The following is a 27,666-nucleotide window of genomic DNA, read 5'->3' as shown; positions in this document are numbered from 1 at the left end:
GTGACATGGACCTAGTGCAAGTATTTTATTTGGGAGGTTATGCCAGGAAGCAGGAGTAGAAGGGAGACAGAGACAAACAAGAAGGGAAAGCCAATAGAGGGTCATTACTGATTTGTTACTACTGTGAGCAGCTGGGGCTCATTCCTCTTGGAGACCACAGAGCAACCATATAAAATGTGCCTCAGGAAGTCCCTCCAAAGATGGGAGCTTGGGGGCATTTATTGACCAGTGCCTATTTCCACTGGCCATAGGATGTCCTTGGAGGTGTTAACTTCCACGTTTCTATCTGGGCTGCTCTTGAGAGCATTGCGACTTTGAAAAGAGCCCTAAGGCAGAAGAGAGTAGTGCAGGTGGGTGTTTGAGGCGAGACCCCAGCTGCCCATGGGAACTGTCCACTGCAGCTGCAGCAGAAATCCAAGCTAGGCCAAGGGGAGGTGGCATGGGACACAAAAGGCATCTGCTACCAAGGGGTCACTCAGGTTGGGGGCACTAAATGGGTGCAGCAAGCAGAAGAAATTCAGGAAGAGAGTTTGGAAAAGTAGGCTGGGGTCAGAGGATCCAGGGCAAAGGGTCTGATGTGCCAGGCTACAAAGCTTAAACTTAATTTGCCAGGCCCTAGCACCTCGTATGTGCTTGGCAAATATTTCTTGAATGAATGAATGCCAGTGACAAATGCACTTGGACCAAGCTCTTGCAAAGCTGCTGGGCTTTAGAATACAGCAGACTATCTGTGTGACCTTACCTTTTTGACCTTCCATTTCTCTCTGTAGAGGCGACCATAATACCTTCTTTACAGGGTTGTTGGGAGGAATTAGATGAGATCAGAGACATATGGCAACTAGAAGTGTGGACTCAATAAATGTCAGCCACCGTAGCCTTGTGCCCATGATGACCCAAAGCCAAGTAATAAAGCTGAACTATCCACCAGCTGGAGACAATGAAGGCTGCTCCGGGGATCTGTTTACGGAAGATGTATGCTGGCATTTCCAGCTATATTGGTCCTTGTGGAAAAAATTAGTGATATTGGTAACAACTTCCTTGGGCCAAAAGGGAATCACACCACTGCTTTAATTAAAGGACAGGGTTGGAAACTATCCTCCCAGGGAACTTACACATTCAGAAATTGATGCTTACAGTAAATTATAGTTTTCTTTTTCTTTGTGCATGTAAATATACATATTGAAACATCTTCCAATCAATATGCTGTTGACTGGGGTCATCCATCACCGCAGTGTCACATTTTCTCTCCTGTTCTGAAATCTTAACAGAGGCCAAGATGCCTGTGGACTCTGATGGAATACCCCTGTGCCGGCTGACTGTAGGCATTGGGAGCTTCTCAGTGGACAAAGGAGATTGTGATGGCTGCTGGGTCTTCAAAGTATGAAGCAAAGGTGGGAGAGAAAGCAGAATGAGGATTGAGAAATCACTCAAACTGGGGAATACGAAATTAGTGTGTTTTATCCATTCCCCCACAGCAGTCTGGCATGAAGACAAACACTGTGATGATTCATGCCAGTGGCACACCAAATTTAAAAAAAGAGAAAAAGAAAATGAAGAAGGAAGAGGGATATTAGCAAAATGTGTAAACACAGACTTCAGTAAGAGAGGAAATTTTGGAGTTGAGAAGCCTCTGTGGGAAGCACATCTGCCCCAGCTGGGAGTGATTCGCAACGGAAGCAGAGCAGGAAAGGCAAGGTGGGAGATTCATTCATCTGTCTGTTCCTTCCTTCCTTCCTTCATTCACTTCGTCTCTTCAACAATTATCAATCATCTTGATGTCACACTCTGCAAGAAGGAGTAGGAATACAAAAACGAGAAAGACACAATCCCTGCCCTTAAAATGGAACAGGGGCAAAGATAAAGGCATATGCAAGATCCAGTGGTGATATAAACATGAGGGGGTAGGGCCCCCCCAAAGGCTTCTCAGAGGTGGAGATTCCCAGGCAACATGGAGTTTCACATGTGTGTAGGGGGAAAACAAGAGTTCCAAGGAAGAGGAAAAGGCACAAGGAATGAAAGGTCTTTGGGGGACAGCATTGAGCTAGTAAGGCTAAATTTTAGAAGGCAGAGAGGTGGGCAGAGACCAAATGTGGGAAGACTTCCTCCGTCATGCAAGGCAGTCTGGACTCTACCCTGTAAGAAATAGGGAGCCACTGAAGGGCTTTGAGCAAAAGCATGGCACTGTCTCATTTGTGGTTAAGAAATATCTTTCTTGTAACCTTGAAGGATGAATCGAAGGGGATTGAAAAGTGGGAGCAGGATGGTACGGTTGGGGTGAGAGGTGAGTGGCAGAGCCTGCAGAGGTGGTGGCTGAGTTTAGCTCCAGTCCCGGGAGGGCGCTGTGGCCAGGAAGAGTTTCCCCACTGCCAAGTCACTTAGGCCCTCACAGTACCAATTTCCTCATCCTTAGTATGAAGGAAACGTGAATCATTGATAAGGTCCTCCCTCCCGGCAAGCACGAGACGATTCATCAGGACCTCTCTCAGCAGACAGTGGGGCCTCACCCAGAACCCTGGAGAAGAGGAATGGGAGAAAGAAGAATCGGGGAGTCCCCACCCCACCGTGCCAGGCGTCTCTCCCCAGCTCCTTTCTTTTCCTCCCTAGGGGAATTGTCTGAGGCCACAAAGAGGAGGGAGGTGGAGTGGAGGGTCCTTTTAGACACCCACTAGGGTCCTCTACTAGGCCCCTGCAGCCATGATTTGATTCAGTCACGCGGGAGTACTCTCAGCTTTGAAGTCACAGGAGCCTTCAGCAGAGCCACTTGGAGCTGTCACGCTTGGCTATTCCTCCCCTGGAAAAGCTCTAGGGAGCAGTGGAGAGAACGCTTAATGGACCGCCCCCCCCCCCAAAAAAAAAGAAAAAAAGCCAAAGCTTTATCCCCAGCTTTGGATTAAACTGCTCTGTGATCTTGGACAAGGTAGTTCAAGACGCTCAATAAATCCCCGCGAAGGGAAACCCTGCGGGTCAGCAGACGGCTCCCTGCGACACCTGCTCTCGCCGCCGCGCCACGCCGCCTTTCCCTCACCTTTTCCTTGTTGTTGCCGTGCGCCGCCCTGACCCTGGGCAGGCGAGGCTGCGGGGAGCCGGGCGGCTGGGGGTTGGCCGGGACCCAGGGCGCCCCCGCGCGTCCCTCACCCAGGCCCCCGCGTCGCGCCTGCCGCGCGAGCCCGCGCTCGGGTGCAGGGAGCCGGCGCCGACACTGCGCCCTGGCCGGAGCTGCGCAGCCGGACCAGCCGGGGAGGAGAGAGCCGGCCCTGCCACGGCCAGCTCCGCGAGTCGCTGGCGCCTCCGTGGTGGGCAGCACCTCAGGCCGCCCAGCCGCTGGCGCAGCTCCGAGGCGCGCCCGCCAGGCCTGGCCCGGCGCCACCGAGGCTCCGCCTCCGCCGCGGAGCTCCAGACGCCCGAGCCCGCGGGGCGCCCGACCCGGCTGCGGGGGCTGCCCGGGGCGGGCCCAGGGCCCCCAGGCGCCCGCCTCCGCCGCGGGTAGCCGCTTACGTCAGGGAGGCGAAACCCAGAAGAAGAAAAAAAAAGGCTCGAGGGCGGAAGGGGAAAAACTTTATTTTTTTCTCTTTTTCTCTTGTGGGGCTGCAGTGAAGGGTAGGCGGCTGCGCCAGCGCGGGCTTCCCTGAGAGGGCCGGGCGCGATCCCAGCCGGCTGCGGCGCGCAGGAGCCGGGCCCGGGAGGCCCGACGGGGCGCTCGGCATGTGGGACCCGCAGGAGTTTGAGCGCCACTGGCAGGCCGAGTTCCCCGGGGAGGAGACGCCGGTCATGAGGCTGGACTCGGTGCAGGACATGGAGCGGGAGCTGGAGCACTGCAAACTCAACCTGAAGCGGCTGCAACAGGTGTTGGCGGAAGAGAAGTTCAAAGTCTTATACCTGCAGGCTGCCCTAGCCGGGGAGAAGCTAAATCCCGGCTGTGGGCGCCGCGCAGTCGGAGATGGCTGCAGCGGGGGAGCCTCGGCGGAGGAGCGAGCACCGCCACCGTGCAAGCAGGAAGGCGCAGAGGACGGCGGCGGAGTCCCCCCGGGCCCCGCGCGCCCCGACCCGGAGATGGCGGCGAAGGCCGAGTCTCCCCTCTACGTGTGCCTGGACCTTCCCCACTGTCCCCGGGCGGCGGAGGGAGGGGGCGCGGTGCGCAGCTTGACCGCAGCCATCCACCAGCAGTTGCTGCAGCCTCGCCTCCTCTTCAGCCCCCGGGAGGATTGCGCGCCCCCCGGCCACGATGGCACTGTTCCCAACGCTCCTGGACAGGATCTGTCCTCCGGGACCCGCACGGGGCGGGGCTCGGAGGAAGGCGAGCCGGACGCCTCTGGAGCGGACGATGGGGGCGACAGCAGTGACCACGACTTCGAGATGGTGGATTTGAACGAGAAATTCGTACTGAGCCACTTGCTAGTGGCCCCCTGCCGGTTCGGGACTAGCGATGAGCCGGAGAAGCCGGCGCGGGCGTGCAGCCCCCACCGCTGGATGCACCTGATCCCCGGGGGCCGGAGGCAGCACCGCCGGAGCGGCGACCCGAACCAGCTGGAGGCGGAGGCCAAGGACGGTGGGGGCTCGGCCCTAGCCGCGGATGAGCCCAGGCGCGGGGCCCGCGAGCACCTCCCCCCGTGGCGGCGCAAGAGGTTCCTGCGGGTGCCTGAGCGGGACTCGCCCAGCCACAGCTCGCCGGAGAGGGGCAGCGACTGCAGCCACAACAGCTCCGATCACGAGGACAGCCTCTCTGCAGGTAGGTGCACCCCTCTTTAGATCCTTGCCCGGCGCATCCCGGAGCTGCTGGCATCCCTTCCTGACAGACCTTAGTGTCCTGTTTAACCTCAGGCACCTAGGAAGGAGGAGGATGAGAAGTACCTGTTTACCCCAAAGCCACTTGTGGAACTTTAAAAAAGATGGTGCACAGTGATCTGGGACTTTGGCGAGTTTATGAAAATAAGCATTATGGCAATGGCAGGGCGTGACAGAATGGTGTGTTTGGCCAGACGCTGGGAGGAACCTTTCACTTAAGGCCTCGCCTATCTGCGTTGACTATTGCAACGTCACTCACCACCTCCGCCTCCAGCCCACCTTCCACAGGTCCACCAGATTCCTTTGCACCACCCTGACAGTATCCTCCTCACAAATTCCAGTGGTCTCCCCTTTTCCCCAAATTCCTTGGTGTGGAAGTCTAAATCTTCCACTTTATTTTCTTAACTTATGTCATCTTCTCCAGCGTGGCCGTGTGCTGGAGCCAAATTGAAACAGCCTCTCACTCCAGGGAAGGTACTTAATCCTCGCTCGCCATTACCCCCTTTGCTGATTCTTTCCCTTCGTAGAAGGCTGCACCCTGTCTGTCAGCTTCCTAGGAGCCTGGGATCCTGAGAGGAAGGGGAAGGCTTAGAATCACCTAGTTTTGGAGCTGGCCAGGTGCCCAGAGATCATGTCTAGTCCAGTGCCTTCATTTGATAAAGGAGGAAACTGAAGCTCAGAAAGATTAAGTGCAAGTTGGTGCGAGCTGAGACCCTCACTAAGACCTTCTGTCATCTGTTGTTTCCCCTCACGTCTGCCCTTTTGTCTGAGGACAGGGCCCCATCTTAGTCATCTTTGAATCCCCTTGTGGTGGTCCAAATGGTGCCTTGCAAACAGTAAGTGCAGTAGTAAGTATTGGCTGAATAAACGGATGACTGCATTGAATTGAATGTCCACCCAGCTCTTCATAGTCGGGGAGTAGGAATGGGGCTAAGGAGGAACGATCAGATAGGGATTGGGGTGGGGGGAGGCATGTGATGGCCCTTTTGCTGCATCTGGAAACAAGCAGGGTCTCCTCAGCCACATGGAAAGCACAACATTGGTGTCTGGTTGGGTCAGGCTGGAACCAGGAATTTAAGAAGCCTTCCTGTTCAGTGGAGGAGAAAAAAAAAAGAAATCACTGATGCTGGGATTGTTCCAAAATCTCCATTATTAGATTTTATCTGGGTGAGTTTGCATTTGAATGAAAAACTGTCCACTTTGCTAAAAGCACATTTGGAAGGTCCATCAAGTCATCTGTTTTGATCAATTACACTTATTCATTAGCAGAGATTGGCCGCTTTTCCCATAGGTAATGCTTTTGTCGCCCCTGCTAGTAACATTTTTATATGCCCCTTTAACTTAAAGGAAGAGTCTAAAGATTTCACTCTAGTGCCAAGTTCCATATGCCTTCAATGGAGGCTACCCAAGTGCCCCCAGCTACTTTAGAGCTGGCTTCAATCTCATCTTCCCCTAAACCCACATGAATCACCCTGCCAGGTGTGCTCTGTGCATTGTATTTTCCCCAAGGAGTGATTTTTATGTCTGTGGGTGGTCTCCTCTTTCCCTAACCACATTCTAGCACCTTGATGCAAATTTGGAACCAGAGCTGCCTCTGGGCTAATGAATTGCAAAAGGTGTCCCCTAAGGAAGGACCAAAGGATAAAAGGATTCTCCTTCCTCTGGACTAAAAGAGTCCAGCCAGGGCACATGTCTGGCACTCATGGCTAGGCTAGTAGTGCCCAGGATGTATTTCAGCTCCCATTCCAGTCCCTCTGTGCAGGGCAAACTTGTGTAGGGAATTCCTGCACAGCTGCCTATGGGGGCCTTGCTTCCTGTCTCCAAAACCTCCTCAGTGATGGCCAGGCGAGGTGGCTCACGCCTGTAATCCTAGCACTCTGGGAGGCCGAGGTGGGCGGATCGTTTGAGCTTAGGAGTTCGAGACCAGCCTGAGCAAGAGCGAGACCCCATCTCTACTAAAAATAGAAAGAAATTATATGGACAGCTAAAAATATACATAGAAAAAATTAGCCGGGTATGGTGGCGCATGCCTGTAGTCCTAGCTACTCGGGAGGCTGAGACAGGAGGATCGCTTGAGCTCAGGAGTTTGAGGTTGCTGTGAGCTAGGCTGACGCCACGGCACTCACTCTAGCCTGGGCAACAGAGTGAGACTCTGTCTCAAAAAAAAAAAAAAAAACAAAAAAACCTCCTCAGTGAGGAAGTGAATGGGGGGACATGCATATGCATACATATGTGCATACACATACATGCATGCCTATACATGTATATCCACGTACACGCAGTCACATACGAGTGTTCACATGCAGCAATCTGGGAGAAAGAGCCTTTGACCATACAGCCGCCCCCTCCCCAATCCCTATCTGACCTTTCCTCCTTAGTCCCATTCCTACTCCCTGACCTATGAAGAGCTGGGTGGACATTCAATTCAATGCAATCATCCATTTATTCCGCCAACATTTACTACTGCACTTACTATTTGCATGGAGCGATTAAGAAAAGGGGTTTACATAGTGTGGGTGATAGCCCACTAAAATCAGTGTAGCAGGCAACAAAGGCATTGGGGAGATCTTCCTTGGCCACCCTTGGCCTTCCTTGCTTTATGTTTCTCTACAGCACTCACCAAATTACCACCTCAGGTGCTACAATCTTGCATGTGGAACTTATTCACTCTCCAGTAAAATGCAAGCTCCAGAAGGGCATATATTTTTGTCTCTTTCATTCACTGCCATAGCCCCCAAAGCCTAGAACATGGTCTAATTCATATTAAATGTTCCCTCAAAAATAGTTTCTTAGTGATATATTTGTTGAATGGGTTGGAATAGAATGGAAAACATGAGTGAGCATTGCACATGGTAATGGTATTATTCTGTTCTAGAACTTAGTTTCAATTATATATAAATGTGGGCATCTACACTGGGTGCCAATACAGAATGTATTTCTTGCTGTGGGTTGGACAAAAAGATTTGGTTTGAAAACACGATTAAGACCATGGTCCCTGAAGCTAGGCTGCTGACGTGACCTTGAGAGAAGTTATTTCACTTTTCTCTGTCTCAGTTGATCCTCATCTATAAAATTGGGCTATTAATAAACACTGCTTACCTCATACTGCTAACATGAGGAATAAATGGGATAATATTTCTAAAGGGCTTCGAACAGGTCCTGGCACATAGTAAGCACCTGTAAGTGTTAACTAACCACTACTACAGGTGGTTTTTCTTTGAGTGGACTCTTCAAAGCTTTCCACTTCCTAAATCATTCTGGATCACAGATGGTTTGGTTTTCTATGATGCAAGTGTGTGTTTGCTTATTTGTTTTTCTAGCATGGCTCTGGCTCTTTCTAGAACCTTCCAGGCAGCAGGGCAGGACCCAAGGCAGAGGAGTGGTAATCTTGACTCATGAGGCTCTTTTGCTGGCTTGGCCTCCACCAGCAATCATGCCCACTAACTGAAGGCCTGGTTTTATGGGGCAATCCAAGCTTGGCCTTAGTCTCAGGGCACTTGAGGCCTCATATACAAAGGCCCAGAGGCAGAGGTGAAAGGGCCTTCTTGAAAAAAGGGTTTCTTTCAGATGTTTTCTTTCAGATGAGGGGCAGATTCCTACACCAAAACACATTTCTTTTTTTTCTTTCCACACATGATAGCAAAATGAGAATTTAAGTTAGCATGCCAGTTCACTTAGTATCTTCCTTTCGGCATCTTGTCGCCTTGATTGGTACCAGAAAAGACTAGGCATGCTGGCATGGTTAGGGCTGCCGGAAGGATGGTGGTGTGAAGGGGGTCGGCCAGAGCCAGAATCAGCCGGGTTGGGTCACGTGGGCTGTGAAGTCAGACCTGTGGCGTGCCCTGGCTCTGCCCCTCCCCGGCTGTGAGACCACGGGCAAGCCACCGACCTTCCAAGCCTCAGTGTCTATCAGACAGGATTAACAAGAACAGCCAACACTGGCTTACTTTTGCCAGCTCCTGTTCTGAGCGCTTTATACATATTAATTCATTTATACCACACTACAACTTTGTGAGACAGATGCTATTATTATTTCCACTTTACATATGAGAATCTTGAGGCCTGAAGAGCTTAAATGACCCTGCCCATGGTCACCCCAGCTTAAAAGTAGCACTTAGCATTTGCACCCAGGTAGTCTGGCTCCCAAGTCCATACTTCCAAACGCCGAGGTTCACTGCCTCAAATATTAGTACTTATCTCTCAGGATAGTTACAAGTATTAAATACAAAAAAATATTTAAATAGTTCATGGCCGGGCGCGGTGGCTCACGCCTATAATCCTAGCACTCTGGGAGGCCAAGGCGGGAGGATTGCTTGAGGTCAGGAGTTCGAGACCAGCCTGAGCAAGAGTGAGACCCTGTCTCTACTAAAAGAATAGAAAGAAATTATATGGACAGCTAAAAATATATATAGAAAAATTAGCCAGGCATGGTGGCACATGCCTGTAGTCCCGGCTACTTAGGAGGCTGAGGCAGAAGGATTGCTTAAGCCCAGGAGTTTGAGGTTGCTGTGAGCTAGGCTGATGCCATGGCACTCTAGCCAGGGCAAAAGAGCAAGACTCTGTCTCAAAAAATAAATAAATAAATAAAAGTTTAGCAGAGCACCTGCTGCATAGTGACCATGAAGTATAGACATGTGTGTGTGCGTGTGTGTTCATTATTGTTGTTTACTTTATCACTAAAGTCCCTGGCAGACCCAAGACCATCTGCTGCTAAGGTCAACCTTCAGGGCTGCCACCCTCTTACAGAGCTCCTGGGCAGGCTCAGCCTCACAGGTGGGCAGACCATCATCTGGATTTCAGACCCCCCTCCTTGGCGGGGAAGTCTTGGGCAGACACAACTGCAAGTCTGCATGTGGGGGCCCTGGTGTTTTCCTGTGCATGTTGGCATGCTTCTGTGCCACCCCTGCTGTAGGAGTTGGGTGACGTGTCCTTCTCGGGGTTTATGCATCCCTTCTGTAACCTGTGGTGTCCCCTGTGTGTCTGTCCTCCTTGCGGACCAAAGTGTACTCTTCTAGCAAAGTCCTAAGTGGCTTTTCAGAGTCAGGCATGCTTTTGACTGGCAGAAACTATTCATCTGATACTCCGGTTTCCGTTCAGATGACAAAGTAAATATTAATATTTTAAATTGGTGGAATATTCTCTTTGTGTTAAGGTTTGCTCAGGGAGCAAAGTTCTCTATCTTTGCTGGCCCTTGGAATTCATTCATTCACCCATCCATCCATCCATTGCACCCAGCAAGCATTTGTCAAGGTCTTATTTCATGCCAGGCCTATGCTAAGGGCTGAGACTGCACAGGTTGGTGACCCGCCCTCAAGGTTCTCACTGGCTCTTTGGCTCCTGACGTAGAAACTGTAGGTTTTTAGATAAAGAAACAACTTCCCAGCAGGTGACTGTTGTTAAATCCTGAAATGAGTGACTAAGGAATGTTATTTAGAACCTCAGCAACAGTCAAGAGCCTAGAACTGGAAGAAAATCTTAGAGTTGATGTACCCTTGCCTCTTTCCAGACAGAGGCGGCCCCCGGAACCCCGAAAGTACCCTCAAGCTCCCGTACTCATGACCCTCAAGGTGGGGCTTAGGAACCAGACCTAGGCTCTTTCCATTGTATCCTGCAGCCTCTTCTTTTGTGGAATTTTAAGCAGAGAACACTGAAGTCCTGTGAAAGTCACAGTAACGGGAGCAGTAGACCATCTCATGTAGCCTCAGCCATATCAGCAGGTAGAAATTTTATAAGTCAAGGTGCTGTGGCTTGGAGAGGTAAAGAAACTTACCCAGAGTCACACAGTTAGCATGTGGCAGAGGCAGCATTTGAACTTGGGTCAGTTTACAAAGCTGACACTTTTAACTTCCAGCCAGGTTGCCAGTGGAGACTTTTTTTTTTTTTTTTGAGACAGAGTCTCGCTTTGTTGCCCAGGCTAGAGTGAGTGCCGTGGCGTCAGCCTAGCTCACAGCAACCTCAAACTCCTGGGCTCAAGCGATCCTACTGCCTCAGCCTCCCGAGTAGCTGGGACTACAGGCATGTGCCACCATGCCTGGCTAATTTTTTTTTCTATATATATCTTTTAGCTGTCCAGATCATTTCTTTCTATTTTTAGTAGAGACGGGGGAGGGGAGGTCTCGCTCTTGCTCAGGCTGGTCTCGAACTCCTGACCTCGAGTGATCCTCCCACCTCGGCCTCCCAGAGTGCTAGGATTACAGGCGTGAGCCACTGCGCCGGGCCCAATGGAGACTTTTTATTTTTTTGTTTGTTTATTTAATGTAGGTATTTAAGAGACAACATTTCGCTCGGTTTCCCAGCCTGGAGTGCAATGTCCTGATCATAGCTCACCATAACCTTGAATTCCTGGGCTCAAGCAATCTTCCTGCCTTGGCCTCCCAAAGTGCTGGGATTACAGGCATGAGCCACCTCGCCTGGCCAAGTCTTTTTATTTTTAATCTTATTTGGAAATGCACTTCCTACTAGGTACTCATGTTACCTAGTTCATCTGTAACCTGATGGGCTTTTCCCCCTTCCCATCAGTGACTAATGAGATTATTGCTCCAGGAAGAATTCCTTGTGTTCAGTGGATGTCTGAATAATTTAATTCAAAGGATTGAATTTCCAGCCTTAGCTGTGATAGAATAATTTTTTTCCTCCATCCCTGTAGTGGAGAGATATGAAAAAACTATTTGAGACCCATGAGCTGGAGGTCTGCTGTGATGCTGACACTGCGTCACTGCTTGGCTCTTCGGTGCATCCCCGCACCCCCAGCCCCGCACCCCCAGCCCCGCATGAACACTTTACCGCCAGACAGAGGTTGGTGGGTGAGTTAGTTCAACAATTCCTTCCTCCTGTACCAGCAGTAAACACAACCAAGTCTGGAAAGTTTTCTGTTCCCCTGGTCGCTCTCTTTTTCTTCTGGTTAAGAGACTATTCACAAAGCCATTGGCTCTACATCTTTATGCTTTAAAGTCAGGATCTTCATACTTTTTCCTGGCTTTAAAATCATGGTCCAAACACTCTCCTCATCTGAAAAATGGGCCTAGAACTGGAAGAAAATCTTAGAGTTTCTTGCAGGGTTGCGAGGCTTACATTGGGCAAATTACTGACCCTCTCTAAGTCTCAGCTTCCTATTCTACAAAATGGGGGTGATAATAATAGGACTGTTTCAGAGACCTGTTGTGAAGCCCAAGTGAGATAATGTGCATAAAGTATCTAGCACAGGGCCAGGTGTGTAAGAGTTTAATAAATCTTAGATGGTGTTATTGTTACTGTTCTAAGTCCAGGGATTTTCATTTGGCTAAACCAGGCCATTGCTCGTATCTGCACCTCTTCATGTCATGAAGTTCCCCAAGCTTCATTGTCTGCCTTTTTCTTTCCTTTCTTACCCCTCTCCCTATAGAAGTGTTTTGCTCCTTCAGAGGAAAATACCTTTCCTAATCCTTTCTTGTCCCTGGTCCTTCCCCAGTCAAGCCCTGTCTCCCCTGATATCTGCAAAGCCATCATCTGGCTTCTCCTTATTTCCTACATTTTATCCGTTTGCTGTCAGCCAATGTTCATTCCTGCCAGTGTCTTTTTCTGTCCTTTTTCTGGCATATGAGGTATCCTTGTACCTTCGCTTCCCTAATCCCAAAACCAACCCTTCCTTTAAGGCCTGGCTTTTCCATGGAATCTTGTGTTGGGTTTGCTGCATATGACAAAACCCAAAAAAAGTGGCTTAAACAAGATAGAGGTTTGTCTCATGTGTAAAAGAATTCTGGAGGTAAACAGTCCAGGGAAAGTGGTAACTCCATGATCATCAAGAACTCAGACATTTTTGGTTTTTCTGCTTTTCTGTCCTCAAGATCTATAGCTCCCAACTCCCAGGCCATGGTCTGGTACTGGTCCGTGGCCTGTTAGGAGCCAGGCTACAAATTGCCGCCTGAGCCCCACCTCCCTGTCCCTGCCCATGGAAAAATTGTCTTCCATGAAACTTGGGGGAGGAGGGGGGATATGCTACACAGCAGGAGGTGAGCAGCAGGTGAGCTGCTCCCCATGGTTCACATCACTGGCTGAGCTCTGCCTCCTCCCACCCCACTGAAAAATTGTCTTCCATGAAACTGGTCCCTGGGGCCAAAGAGGTTGAGGAATGCTGCTTGAGATTGCCTCCTGGTCTAAATGGCTGCTGGAGAGCCAGCCATCACATTCAGGTTTCAGGCAGGAATTAGAAGAACAGGAAGAAGAGCGTAAGAGTGTGTGGCAGCTGTCGGTCTGCCTTTTAAAACACTTTCTTGGAAGCCTCTCTTGACAATTTCTGTTTTTATCTCCTTAGCCACCTCTAGCTACAAGGGAGGCTGGGAAATGTGGTATTTATTTTATCTGGGCTTATGGCCACCTCAAATAAAATAGGGGCTCTGTTACAAGGAAAAATGGAGGAATTCATATTGAGTAGGCAGCTAGCAGCCTCTGGCACAAGCCTTTTCCAACTACTCCAACCCATCTTGTGGTTCTTAGAGTGAGCCCCACACTGCACAATTGTCTTATTATTATGCTATCTATTAATTTATTGACCCAGTGAACAAATAACAACTGAACCACTGCTCTGTGCAAGACACGAAGGCTTTTATATGTTTACTGTGAAGCATTGCTCTCAAACTAAGAGGTTAGCTGGCTCCCTGAAAGCAGGGACCCTGATTTATGCCTTTTTTCTCTCTCACAGCAATATCTTTCACGGGGCTGAGCACATGGCAGGCACTTAATAAGTACCTGGTTGATTTTTAGAATAGTCACAAATAAGAAACTCAATGAAAAAAATAAATTTCCTGCCTTGGTGCTAGAAAATGCTGGTTGTGTAAGGTTTGTTTTGGGTTCATTCTGGTTTTGAGGAGCCCATAACAAGGAAGGTGAAGTGTGGCTGCTCCCTAAACATCAGGGCTGCATTGTGGCCATCTGGACTTGTCCAGGTGTTGGGGCAGATTTAGCTATTTTGGAAACTGGACTCTGTTTGTACACCATAGTAGAATTAAAAGCAGAAATCTCTGTGCCCACCTGACTTTCCTTCCCACTGCTCTGTCTGTGTAGCTGTATTAACACCACGTGAATCTCCCTTGTTATTTCTGTGCTGTGTAGCTGCAGAGTAAATCTGCAGGCTTTCCACAGTGATCACGTTCCTGTCTTCCTGTTTGATCCTCGCTGCAGTCTGCCTGAGATAACACTGCCTGCAGGGAGGTTGCCTAGAGCTCATGTCACATCTTTCAATTGCTGAGAAAACGATTGTTTTAGAATTTTTATTGATACTTAGGAGGGAAGGAACTAGAATATATTTAGCACCTACTATCTGTAAGGCACTATGTTAAATTCTTTACCCACATTGTCACATTTAATATTCAGAGCAGTCTTCTAAAGTAAGCACTACTGTTCTCATTTTGCAGGTGAGGAAACTGAAGATCTTTTAGTGCTAATTGGTGGGCTTATTTTTTTTCTCCAATTTTAAAAATAATTTTTATTGAGAGATAGTTCACATATTATAAAATTCACCCTTTTAAAGTATGCGGTTTTGAGTACATTTACAAAGTTGCATAACCATCACCATTGTCTAATTTCAGACCGTTTTAATCAGGTGGGGTCATTTTTGAGTCCAGGTAACAGTGCCATTCCTTTTTCTAATTTGCCATGTGCAGTGATTTAACATAGCTAAAGCAGATTTGGGGGGACATCAGGGCTTATTTGGGTGAGATGTGTACATGAAAGAGCCCTCAGCCTCTTCAGTGCTTCCCCATCACTGCACTGGTCCTGGGGCCCCTGTGAGTTGCTGGACAGTGAGGCTGGCCTTAATTCCTCAGGGTCCCATCTGACCCTGTTTGTGTTTCCTGACTTGGGGTAGGGGTTAGAATGCCCTAAACTTGAGGTTCCATGAGCACCGCTCATTCAACCCAGCCCCTGTCCTGGGGCTATGGTTGGCATGGTGACAGGGCACCTTGTTCTGACCTGTGCCTTGTCTTTGTAGCCCCAGAATGTCCCATTGCCGGTCATTTAGGAGGTACTCAATAAATGTTTTTGAATATCTAGATATTCATTTCATGACCCCTAATCTAAACCACCCCAATAACTGATTGTTCTGCCTTTAGCCTTTTCCCTCCAGCCCTTGGTTTTTATATTCCACATTAAAGCCAAATGTCTGCTCTAGCCCCTAAGTCAAATTATGCACCGCCTGCTTGCATTCTTCAATGGCTCTCTGGCACCTACAAAGTAAAATCTGAGCTCTGTAGATGGAAATGTGCCAGGTCTCCACCCTCCCCTACCCCATGCATGCAGACTCAGTATGCTCCAGCAATACTGAACTGCTTATGGTTTCCAAACATACCTTGCACACTCATTTCTCAGCATTTGCCCAGAATGCCCTCTCCACATTGTCCACATAGCAAATTCCTATTCATCCTTCTGGTCTTGGCTAGGAGGCTCCCTCCTCCGTGAAGCCTTCCCTTCCTTCCCCAGGTAGATAGACCTAGGAGTTGGGTCTCAGGAGTCCATCTGGCTGCAGGTAACAGAAAAGCCCTTATCACAATGGCTGTGGTAGGCAGAATGATGGCTCCCAAACAAGTCCACATCCTAATCCCCGAAATGTGTATGTCATCTTTCATGGCAAAAGGGGCTTTGACATGATCAAATTAAGGATTTTGACTTGGGGAGATTATCCTGGTTTATCTGGGTGGACCCTGTGTAATCACAAAGGTCTTAGAAGTGGAAGAAGGAGGTAGAAGAGGTCAGGGTGATGCCATGTGAGAAGGACTCAACTCATTGTTGCTGGCTTTGAAGGTGAAGCAAGGGAGCCGTGAGCCAAGAAATGTGTGGGCCTCTAGAAGCTGGAAAAGGCAAGGAAACAGGTGATCTCTTTCAGCCTCCAGAAAGGAACACATCTCTGCCAAAACCTTGATTTTAGCCCAGTGAGACTTTTGTCAGACCTGTACAACTATAAGAGAATAAATTGGTGTTGTTTTAAGCCACTAAATTTGTGATAATTTGTTAACAGCAGCAGTTAGAAACTAATGCAGTGGCTTAACAAGATAGGAGTTTGTTTTCCTCCTATAACAAGAACCCCAGAGGTAGGCTTCCAGCGCGGCTCAGCAGATGCCCTCGGGGAGTCAGACCCCTCATTATTTAGCAGGAAAATATTTGTCCTCTTGCTCCTCACCTCACATTTACAAAAAAAAAAAAAAAAAAAACCCAAAACCTCTACCTCACCAGAAACCTGCTGGTGTTTCAGGGAGGAAAAAGGGTGCAAAGGGCTCCAGCGATCATACTGGCTACGTGTCCCTTTAAAAAAGGCTTTCCTGGAAGCCCTACCTAGCAACTTCTGCTTTCATGCTATTGGCCAAATCTCGACCACGTGGCCATTGTCAGCTGCAGCGAGAGCTGTGGAATTTTCACTCTGCAGCCTCTGTTGCAAAGAATGTTCAGGGAAAAGGGAATCATGATGGCTTTGGGAAAGCCAGAGCAGTGTCAACCCCATTTATGAGCCTTCCCTGAACTGTACACGTTCCTTCATTGGAGCCATTATAGAACGGTTTTTAAATGCTTTGCCTCTCTCTTTCCCCCATTGGATGTATATGTCTTCGAAGGGGATTACTTCTTTTCATCCTAGTATCACTGCCCCTAACAAAATACTGACATTTTGCATTTATTGAACAAATAAAAGAATGATTGTACATTTTTAAGTGAAGATCTTGTGGGATTTGGAATACCTGGACAGACTACTGGGATCTTAAAGAATTTAAAGCCCTTTTTCTTCTCTTTCTCTTCCTCTTCCCCTTCTGGTCCTCCTCTCATCTTTGTGGTTGTAGTTGTTGTCTTTGTCTTCGTCTTCATTATCTCCTCCTCCTCCTCCTCCTCTTCTTTCTACTTCTCTTTTGGACTGAGAGGATCAATTGATAAGACAAGTTCTAGAGCAGTGATTCTTAAGGGATATGGTGGGTTTTTATTCCTGAATCCTTTTTCAAACTTAACATGCCCTCAAGGAGATTTTGATGTGCCCTTCTAGCCTACCACCATGTCCATCTGCCCACCAGTTGAGAGTCCCTGCCCACCAGTTGAGAGTCCCTGCCCACCAGTTGAACTCCTCCTCCTCATGGGAGTGTGTTGTTTCCTGAAGGTGGGCAGTGCAGAAAAAGGCTGATACTTCAAACCCAGCCAAATCAACCCTCCCCAACTAACGGAGACCTGTGTTCGTCATTAGGACTGTAAACTAAATATTTTAGTTTCCCCTTGTTTTCTGGGAATATGATAGGTAGGGTTATATTCCTGGTTCTCTTGAATCTGGGTGGGACCATTTGCCTAGTCCTGACCAATGAATTTGAATGGAAGTGATGTGTGCAGCTTCTGGACCACAGCATTTAATGCTGGTATGAGGTCCTTCAGAGCTCTCTTTTCCCTCTTTTACTGAAATGTACATTTCAGCTGGTGGCTGTTCTGTCTGCCTGGGCCCTGGAAGGGGACAGTGGAGCAGAGCTCCCCATCAACCCTCAGCAAACATGTGGTATGAGTGAGAAATAAACTGTCGTTATGTTAAGCCACCGAATTGTTTGGTGCTGTTCGTTACTGAGTATTACCTAGTTTATTCTGACTGATGCAGACATCTGACTTACATTCATACAGAAGATTGGCTATTTCTAAGCCTCCAAAAATCAAAGTATTTTCTTCAAAACCCATAAGTCCCCTTCTTACTAAAGGCAAGTATTAACTATAACTGTTAGTATGTGTAAATGAAAGGGTGTGTCTCAGAAATGTGAAAACCAATGTTAGAAATGGCTAAGTTTGTTTCACTGTTGTTTTCTTCAGTGATTTGATGGAAGGATTTATAAGACTCAGTAGCAGATTATACTCATGGCTAAGATTTTTTACAGGGGACACAGAGCAAAAGCAGCAAGAAAAAAAATATGCATTATCAGATTCCAGAACAATCCAGCTCAGGCTTTCAATGTACTTCTTCATCTGAAGACACAAAGTAATCCTCTGGTTCTCTCTCTCTCTAAGAGCAAACTACAGAAACAGATGTGGAATATCTTTGCCCAGAGAAGTCTGAGTCTCAACGTCTGAGACTTTTATGGGACTGCCAATCACATAGGCCCGTCCTGCTACACAACCAGCCATGGCAAGCGAAAATAAGAACCCAAGAATGAAACAAAACCAGCTCATCAATCCTGATGCTTGTGCAAAGGAAAATGATATGCCATTATAGCATCATCCATTGCTGCAGGTGCAAAATCATTAAATCACTAACATAGTGAAAAGGATACTGTTTAATGGAATTAAAAACCATGGAAACCTATTGGGCCCATTGATCTAGCAGTATATTAACTTTATTTGTGAGGATAAAAGGCCTAAATATCTGATTGCCCACCTCTCTGAGAAATGTGATTTCCTTGGGATTCTGCACATTTGGAATGTATGTGAAACTCAGAATAGTTCTAGAAATACAATGCAATTTTCTAAGGTCTTTGCCTGTTAATGAGACTTATGGGGCCATCTTGGCAACTTACCCACCACTTATACCATTATTTCAATCTTAACAGACTTGTAAAGAAAAGTTTGAAACAATACATTTGTAATTTGGGAACAGCTGACTATGAGTTGGTTTTGCCATGTCAAGTGTTTAGTAGAGGTATATTACACACATACTTTAACCAGTGCTATCCCATGAGACTAGGTATTATTATTCCCATTCTATAGTGATAAGCCTAGAGACATTGAGTCACTTGCCCAGAGTCACACAGCTAACAAAGAACAAAGCTGGGATTGGAACCCAAATCTTTCTGGGGCTGTGGTAGCCCGTTTTGCATTGATATAAAGAAAATACCTGAGACTGGGTAATTTATAAAGAAAAGAGGTTTATTTGGCTCACGGTTCTGCAAACTGTACAAGAAGCATGGCGCCAGCATCTGCTTCTGGTGAGGGCTCCAGAGAGCTTCTAGTCAAGGTGGAAGGTGAAGGGGGAGGTGTGACACATGGTGAGAGCAGGAGCAAGAGAGAGGGGGTGTTGCCAGGCTCTTTTAACAACCAGCTCCTCCATGGACTAATAAGGCAAGAACTCACTCATTATTTCAGGCAGGGCACCAAACCATTCGTGAGGGATCTGCCCTCATGGCCCGAACACCTCCCACCAGGCCCACCTCCAACACTGAGGATCAAATTTCAACATGAGATTTGGAGGGGCCAAACATCCAAACCATATCAGGGTCCAAAGTTATTCTCTACTCTGTCTCACCTCTAACTCTTAATCTCACCAGACTATACCTCCTCACCTCTAAAATAGGGTGATTGGACTAGATGGTTCTCCAGACCTAAATTTTATGAACCCTGGGAAGTTAAATGAGCTGGGACTCTGTACTAAGTAAGGTTAAGAGCCTGGCTTTGAATCAGAGGAAGCTGGGTTTAGATCCAGGCTAGAAGCCACTTATTTTGTGCTCTTAACCAAGTTACTTCCCCTCTCTATTAAGCCAATTTTCTTTTCTGTACAATGGGATGATTATACCTTACCTGCTGCTGCAAAGATTAAATGAAATACTATACAGATTATAGGTAGTGTGGGGTCTAGCATACAGTAAGCTCTGTATAAATGCAAACAGCCACTGGCACAATGGTTAAGTGCATGCCATCTGGGACCACATTGCCTGGGTTTGAATCCCAGCTCTGACACTTAACTGCTATGTGTCCTTGAGCAAGTTACTTAAGCTTTTTGTGCCTCCCTTATTTGTAGACTGGGGGTAATAATAATATGATATCAATACTGAAGTTGGCATGAAGATTCAATAAATCAATATATATAAAGTACTTTGAATAGCACCTGGTATATAATAAGCACTCCATATGTGTGGTTAATTTTGTTATTACCACCATTGTTACTAGTTTAGCCATATATATTGCTGAAATAGACAATGAGGGTGAAAGGTGGTAACTTGCTCATCTTGTTGCCTGGTCATATCCTTAATTGAAACTCGAAATCCTGCAGTTTGAATAATCCAAGAGCTGGAGCAATGGAGCATCCAATTACCGTTGCCTGACAGCTGCAGCCTGGGGAGGAAGGTGAAGGCCTCAGCACTGTCTAGCTGGGGTTGTGGTCCTATTATGGAGAAAGCCCTGCTTTGTATGCAGCTGCCTTGCCTTCTGTTTGGCTGCATAATTGCGCTTTTTTGTTTTATTTTAAAGCATCTTGAGGAATCCAGAGCCCACTCCCGCTGACAGCATGGAAAGCCGCAGCATGTCATGCCTCTAATGAGCCTCACTGATGCTCTCATGGCCCCACCTAGACAGCCAGGCAGGGAACAGGCACACCGGCCAGGACGGCATCCACTGGCTCCCTTTGAGCACAGGCCACGAGGCCAGACTTCATTATGGGGCTCCCCAAGCACCCCTAGCATCCCCCACGCCTGTCATTGTCTCAGAAGGGCACGGAGTTGCAACTCCCTGAATGCCAGGCTTGTTGGGGACCTTTGTGAGCTGGCAGTGAGAAAACAGGAATTAATTATTCATATCTGTGGGCCTGAAGGAGCTGTTGTACTCTGAGGTGACTCGCCTCTGGCCACCAGACCCAGAATTTCCCAGGGCCTGTGAGCAGGCAGAAGATGGTGCCGTCCTTGGAGACAGCTGCACTGAAGCACGGGTGGCCAGTGGCCGGCCCCAGGCTAAGTGCAGTCTGCTGATGTGCTTTATTGGGCTGCAGAGGGTTAAAACAAAACTGTAGCAGTTTAAAATCGGGAGTTTTTATGTAACAATCTGGATTTCTGGCTTTTCTTGAAAGACAGGAAGATCGACCGTACATATGCACGGAGTCAGGCAGAACTGAATGGCTGACCTCTTCAGACCAGGCGTGATTTTGCTAAACGCTTCAGCCTTCCTGTGGCCCCTTTGTCCACTCACATCGTGGAAGAGTGAATATGGTGTAGGGAGCAGAGCAAGACTCTGGAGCTGGGCTGCCTGGCCTTACATCCTGCCTCTGCCTTTAACTAGCTGTGTGACTTTAGGCAAATTACTTAGCCCCTGTGGGCCCCACTCTTCCTCCTCTGCAAACGGGGATTTGTAATAGTTTACCTACCTCACAAATTTGTCAGAACTAAATAAGTGAGTATAAGGGCTTAGCCTGGCACATAGTAAGTGCTATTTAGGTGGTAATATCTTCTTGTGTTGCGCTACCTGTCTGGTCCCTATAGGCATTTGAGATTACTGTGTTAAAGAATTTCCCATAGAGGCAAAAAAATATATTTCTTTCCTAGTGTGCCCCTGCACTCACTAATAAACTTTTTCTCCCTCCCCTACTCCCCTCCCCATATCAGCACCTTGGAATGTAATAATTGTATTAGAGTTGCGCTTCTGTGGCTGAACGCAAGTGGCCAAGTTTCTTTTTGGTTCACACTGCAGTGAATGTAGGTGTTCCTAATGGGCAGATTTGCTTCCCACAGTCACTCAGAACCCAGGTCCTGCACTCTCGCAGATCTGCCCTCCTCTAGGTCCTGCTAGTTCTCAGCTTTCAGAGGGCTTGGGGGAATGAGAGAGTGAAGACATACTTGCTTCTCAGCTCTCTCAGCTCAGAAGTGATACCCATTTCTTCTGCTCATGTTACATTGGCAAGGACTAGGCACAGGTCCCCTCTTAGATGCAGGGGTCCTGGCAAGTGCAGCCCCCGACTGAGACTGTAGTTGCTCCCCAGTGACAGCTCTACCCTGGGGAGGGGGCAGAGGCAGGAATCTTTGGTGGACCCTTAGCTGTCTTTGCCACCATAGTCATGTTAAATATGCCCCAAACCAACATCTCAGAAGTATCTTCTCATTGCTACTTTTAGTCTGAGAAATAAGGCTGAAGGGGTGATTGCCTTGGTCTTTTGTTTGGTTGGTTTACTGGGGAAAGAGGGAGAGAAAAAACGATTTTACTTTTAATTTCATGCTTCACATTCTTTCTTTTCTTTCTTTCTGTTCTTTCATCTCGTTCTGTTGTCCAGGCTGGAGTGCAGTGGCATGATCACAAATCACTGTAACCTTGAACTCCTTGTGCTCAAGTGATCCTCCTGCCTCAGGCTCCCAAGTAGCTGGGACTACAGGCGTGAGCCACTGTGCCTGGCTTTCAAATTCTTATATACTGTAAAAGCATTGATTTAAGATATGAAAATTAGATCTGGGCATTATTTTTTCATCTGAATTTTTTATTTGGAGAGAAATAGAACTTAGCCATTGTGCTTATGTACACTGAAATAGCTGTCAAATTAGGGAGAAAAATCTACAATCAGAATTTTTATATTCATATCTTAAATCTCTCCTTTTTCCTTTTTTTGAATTGCTATTCAATTAACCATAGACAGTTAGCATTTGGCTTTGTTAGGGCAGGTAATTTAAACTTGTTAAGGAATAATTTAAATATTTTGCCTAACTCATCCCCAGGGTGGCGGTTACTCATGGAGGGGAAATATATATATCAATAAATTACTAAACCGGATTCTAAAAACTGATGAAAGCCAAAATAAATTTTCATTTTAGGTTGAAAGGAAACTTTAAGAGCTAATCTTTAGGTTTAAGGGAGAGGAAAAACAATATTTCACATCTCTTCAAATAGAAACAGCCTCTTAGACTGCTTCGTTTTTAACTATTTTGTTTCTTTGGAACCACAGCCTGTCGTCTTTGCAGAAGTGAAATCACTGTGAGGTTAAGACAGTATCTTTGCTGCAGTTTGCGCACAATCTCTGAGAAAGAAGCTAGCACAGAACTTCTTCCCAGGGAGGACAATGACCTTCAACCTTTAATTCAGACTAAGTAATATCTGCATAAAATTGGGTCATCTTCCTGCTCCTTAGATGCCCATTAGTTTGCTATTTGGGTCCCAAATTAACTGGCCTTTCTCCCCCTCCCCCACCCCCCAAATCACAGTCTTTAGGTGAACCAATTACAGGCACAGTGTTCGGAAAGAAAACCGAGAATGCGTAGTTTCACGTCTGACCATTTCTCAGCCTGACCTGATTCCCGCCCTGAGCACACTACAAAATCAAGAGGTTTTCAGAAACCGAAAAGTAGAAATAACCAGCTTTCTCCCTCGGTTTCTGGACTGCAGCTTGTTTAGTGCCACATCTTGGAGGAAGATCCTTGCTTGCGGTTAGATGGGTTGACTCTAATTATCTGTAGCTCCATTCAGGGATTTCTTGGGGAATTTCACACTACTTTAGCTGTTCGGCAAAAGGGTAAAAAATCTCTTGAGTCTAAACTCTCATCCTAGATAAGGCTTCTCCCCAAATACCTTTCTTTTTGTCTCAATTTAACACTTGTTTTATGCTGCCTCTTATTATAGTAATTTATATGTTGCCCTTACCTTGCTAGGCTTGCTGAAGGCAGATAGTGGCTTACCGTGGTAATGAGTGCAGGGTCCAGGGTTGAAGGCCCAGGTTTGAACCTCAGTACTACCCCTTAACAGCTGTGAGGATTTTAAAAAGTTATTTCACCTCTCTGTGCCTCTCATCTGTAAAATCAATGTGTTAACAGCATCTATCTCCTGGAAGGTTGTGAGGATTAGTGAGGAAATCCACTGTCTGACACACAGCAATAAATAATAACTCATTTACCCTTTGTTTTCCTAGCATCTGCCATTGTACCTTATGCATCCTACTTGTTTGATAAGTGTTTGCTAATTAATCTGAAAGAAAGATTGAGGAAATTACCAAGTGATTATTCTTCTACTTCTGGAATAATCTAGATAAAAGAACTGACAGCAAGTTAGAATCCTCTGCAGGAACATTATAAAAAGATAGATTCCTGGTGCCCAGTCTCATTGAAGTGGGTCTGGACGGAACCTGAAATCTACAATTTTAACAAGCCCAGGGGGTTTTTAGCAGCCAGCTTAGCACCCCGGAGTTTGGCAGGTTTTTATGGTGGTGGTAAATGTCTGGTGCATTTTAAACACAGGGTTCTCAAAGGTTGACATTAAAAAGATGCAAAAAAAAAAAAAAAAAAAGTCCCCAATTACTTAAGAACTTAAGGTTTTTCTAAGTAAAACTTGGAGGAAAAAGCCCTTTTGAGTTTGTGTGTGGACAGATAAGGAGTTGCCAGACAGTGATAAAGTAATCCATTTGTGTTAGGAGCCAGCAAGCAATCAGAGAGTGGAAAGAAGCTCAACATGACCTTTGGCTTGAGAGCAAACACAGCAGCAGAAAGCTGAGTGACACTTGCCTAATAGAACAGAGAAGTCCATTCAGATCTGCTATTTCAAAACACTTGGCCGGGTGGAGTTTGAGTCGTGTAGGTGACCCTCTTGCTGCCCCCAGATAGTCATCGTGGTGTTTGAAGGTGTTAGGTTCTGGGTTTGAATGCTCATTCACATTCATTCCCCTTGCCGGGCTCTGGGGAAGGAGAGTACTGGGCTAGGGTCAGATCTTTCTCCCCAGATGATAGGGGATAGCCCCACAGTCCCAACACAGTTGGGCTGAGCTGCTGCCTCTCTGAATCCCATTACTCTCTGCCTCTACATCTCCCTCTCTCAGAGATATCAGCCCGCACTAATTTAGATGTATTAGATGTAGTTGGCGTGGAAAATGGATGCATATGTTTTCTTCAGGAGCAGAGACCATTGTGGAGTTAAGACAACAGCTGTGGGCCCGGTGCAATGCCTCATGCCTGTAATCCTAGCACTCTGGGAGGCTGAGGAAGGAGGATCACTTGAGGTCAGGAGATTGAGGTTGCAGTGGGCAAGGATGATGACACTGCACTCTAGCTGGGGGGACAGAGCAAGACTCTGTCTCAAAAAAAAAAAAAAAAAAGACAACAGCTTTGCTGTGATTTGTAAATTTGCTGAATTGGTAAATAGTTGAGCATACCTGCTAGACTCTTTTCCTAGTATTTTAAAAAAAACCACCGTGGATGCCATCTATGAGACAAGAAAAAGCATAAAGAAAAAAAAAACCACTGTGGAAAGCACAGAATGCTTATACCTCCAAACTGATCAATAAAAAAGATCAACAAAATGGTATAATTCTCAATGTTTGTGGAGTATCCAAATCACCAAGTATTAGAAGGTTAAAAGAGAAGGATGTGGACAAAAAAAGTCACTCACTTCAAAGCAGGTCCAGAGAGTAAAGCATTGTTTGTCTGTTTATGACCATGAGAGGTCTATTCTGGGCCACCATAAACTCCTTCTATGTAGGAGAAAGGGTTGCAGGCACCACTAAAGCAAACTTTATTGACACTTGAATTGAGCCAAGCAGTGCTACAGGGGAAAGAGTTCAAAACGCTGCCTCAATTCAAGAGTCTAACTATGGGACCAGGCCAGTAAACAGGTATTCACTGCATAAATGTACATACAAGAGAGACCCATGCTAAGGGTTTGCAAGACACAAGGTAAGTCTTTATAAACTGTTAGCAACCTCTAACAGTGTTGCTGTTCAAGTACTGAATGGCAACAACCACATATTTGCTGGCTGACCAGTAGGGACATAAGTGGTAGCAGCTGCTCCACAATCTTGGGGGCACATCCTTTGGCATTTTTCCTTGTTTCTTCTGCTCCAGCGCCCATATACCTACCAGCAGAAAGTCCAGCAGCTCCCTCTTGAAGCTTCCCTTACAGGATCAAAAAGGGAGCAGTGGTCAGTGCTGCTATACTTCCAGGTTGGCAGAGGACTCTCATCTCATTAGAAGCAAGGACTTCTGATGGCCACAGGTGTGGCTCTGAGACTGGTCCTTCACAGACCAGCAGATGACCCTGGTACACGATGGTGGTGTGGGAGTCACATGCTCGAGACCCAGAACAGGCTGCCATTGTTCTTGGAGAAAGGAAAATACCAGTTCCTCAGTGCTGAGCTTGGCTGAGGGCACCTCACACTTGGGTGCCCTGAGTTGCTGCTCTTGATCCCCAGCTCCTTCAGGTCACAGGCAGAGCTGCCTCCCATGTGTCAGCCTGCCTGGGAATGCCAGGAAGGACAATTTCTAGTCTCCACCATCATTTCCTTTCCATACCCAGGGACCCAACTGAGGGTCTGGCAACTTCTCTCTCTTTCTCTCTCTCTCTTTTTTTTTTTTTTGAGATGGAGTCTTGCTCTGTCACCCAGGCTAGAGTGCAGTGGTGCGATCATAGTTCACTGCAGTCTCAAATTCCTGGGCTCAAATGACCCTCCTGCCTCAGCCTCTTGAGTAGCTGGGATTATAGGTGTGAGCCACCATTCCTGGCTAACTTCTCTTTTTAAACCCTCATAACCCAAAGGGTCTGCTACACCCTCTTTCCAGAGGCCACCTCTGATCTCAATGGCTCCAAAGTGGTTGATCTAAGAGAGGCTGCCCATGAAATTATAGTCACGTCATAAGGTCTGTGATTCCAAGAGCATCTGCTCTCCCCACCCCTTTATTTCACTTCTCTTGTTAGAGAAACGGCAAAGGGGAGAAATCTAACCCTTGGCAGGGCATCTCAATTTTTGCTATTCCAAACAATGTTGCAGTGAAAAACCATGTATGGTGCATGACCCGTGTGTTCACATGCATGAATATTTCTCTAGAGACTGTCTAGACATGGAATCACAAAGTTGAAAACTATGTGCATTTTAAATATTAGTAGTTACTGTCCAATTGTCCTGCAAAAAGGTTGATCCAGTTTATATTCTCACCATAATGTTTGAGAGAACCTGTTCACAGTCTTAACAACATTTGTCACTATTTTTCATTTGTGCCAATCTAATGGACAAAAAATGGCCCTCGGAGGCACCCTGTGTTATCTCCCTGGGCTGTTATGGGTTTTGTTTTAATATACAATGTATATCATGTTTAGGGATTTGGGTTAAGAGGAAGATACATATGATAAATTTATCATAGTGATGTAAAACATACAAATTCCATGTACTTTGAGCCAGAAGCCAAATGAAAATTAAGTTAAAATGAAGATCTCAGTTTTAAAAATTAACATCTGAGTGTCTACTATGAAGCAGGCCCTGTATTAAGCACCTGTAGTACATAATGCATTTTCAATATAAAAGAATCAAATAGTACTTAAGTCTTTGGAGTGAAACATGTTATTTCCTGTCCCTTCTCCCCACCACTTCTATTCTTTTCTCTAGAAGAAACCTGCAGTTAACAGTTTGTTGTAGATTATATATATTCTTCCAGTCTTTTATGGCACACTTAGAAGTATTTGTATCTAATTTGTGCATAGTTTCATTTATTCCCACAGCTACCATAAGTGATTAGTGTTATAATTCCATTTTATGGATGAGAAAACAGAGGCTGAAGAAGGTTGGGTAATGTGCCAAAGAGTCTATAGCTAAATAGTCATGCACCACTTAATGATGGGGATACAGCTGAGAAATGGGTCCTTACGTGATTCCATCCTTGTGTGAACATCACAGAGTGTGCTTGCACAAACCTAGATGGTGTAGCCTACTACACACCAGGCTACATGGTACAGCCTGTTGTTCCTAGGCTTCAAACCTGTACAGCATGCTACTGTGCCGAATACTGTCACAATGGTATTTGTGTATCTAAACATATCTGAACATAGAAAAGGTACAGTAATCCTAGCACTCTGGGAGGCTGAGGCAGGAGGATCACTTGAGGTCAGGAGTGTGAGACCAGCCTGAGCAAGGACAAGACCCCATCTCCACTAAAATAGAAATAAATTAATCGGGTCTGGTGGCAAACATCTGTAGTCCCAGCTATTTGGGAGGCTGAGGCAGGAGGATCCCTTGAGCCCAGGAGTTTGAGGTTGCTGTGAACTATGCTGATGCCACCACACTGCAGCCAGGATGACAGAGCAAGAATCTGTCTCACAAAAAAAAAAAAAAAAAAGATATTATAATCTTATGCGACCACCTCTGTATATGTGGTCCATCTTGACCCAAAAGTTGCGTGGTGCATAATGGTAGTTTGAACTCATGCTTCTCATTTTGAAAAGAGCCAGCGCCTCTTTTTCAGAAAGAGATCA

At 46.7% G+C, this 27,666-nt stretch overlaps 1 protein-coding gene across 1 annotated transcript in view; it reads left to right on the top strand.

The window, feature by feature from the left end:
- The first annotated feature begins 3,689 nt into the window (after nucleotides 1-3,689).
- ABR (ABR activator of RhoGEF and GTPase) overlaps nucleotides 3,690-27,666 on the top strand; it is a 174,142-nt gene continuing 150,165 nt past the window's right edge. Inside the window, exons 1-2 of the mRNA XM_069482192.1 lie at nucleotides 3,690-4,216; nucleotides 4,295-4,726. Coding sequence (XP_069338293.1) covers nucleotides 3,703-4,216; nucleotides 4,295-4,726 — 946 coding nt within the window. The 5' untranslated portion in view covers nucleotides 3,690-3,702. The remainder of the gene's footprint in view (nucleotides 4,217-4,294; nucleotides 4,727-27,666) is intronic.

Source organism: Eulemur rufifrons, chromosome 9 (assembly GCF_041146395.1).
Source record: "Eulemur rufifrons isolate Redbay chromosome 9, OSU_ERuf_1, whole genome shotgun sequence".
NCBI classification, from domain to species: Eukaryota; Metazoa; Chordata; class Mammalia; order Primates; family Lemuridae; genus Eulemur; species Eulemur rufifrons.
This window is presented reverse-complemented; position numbering and strand designations above follow the sequence as displayed.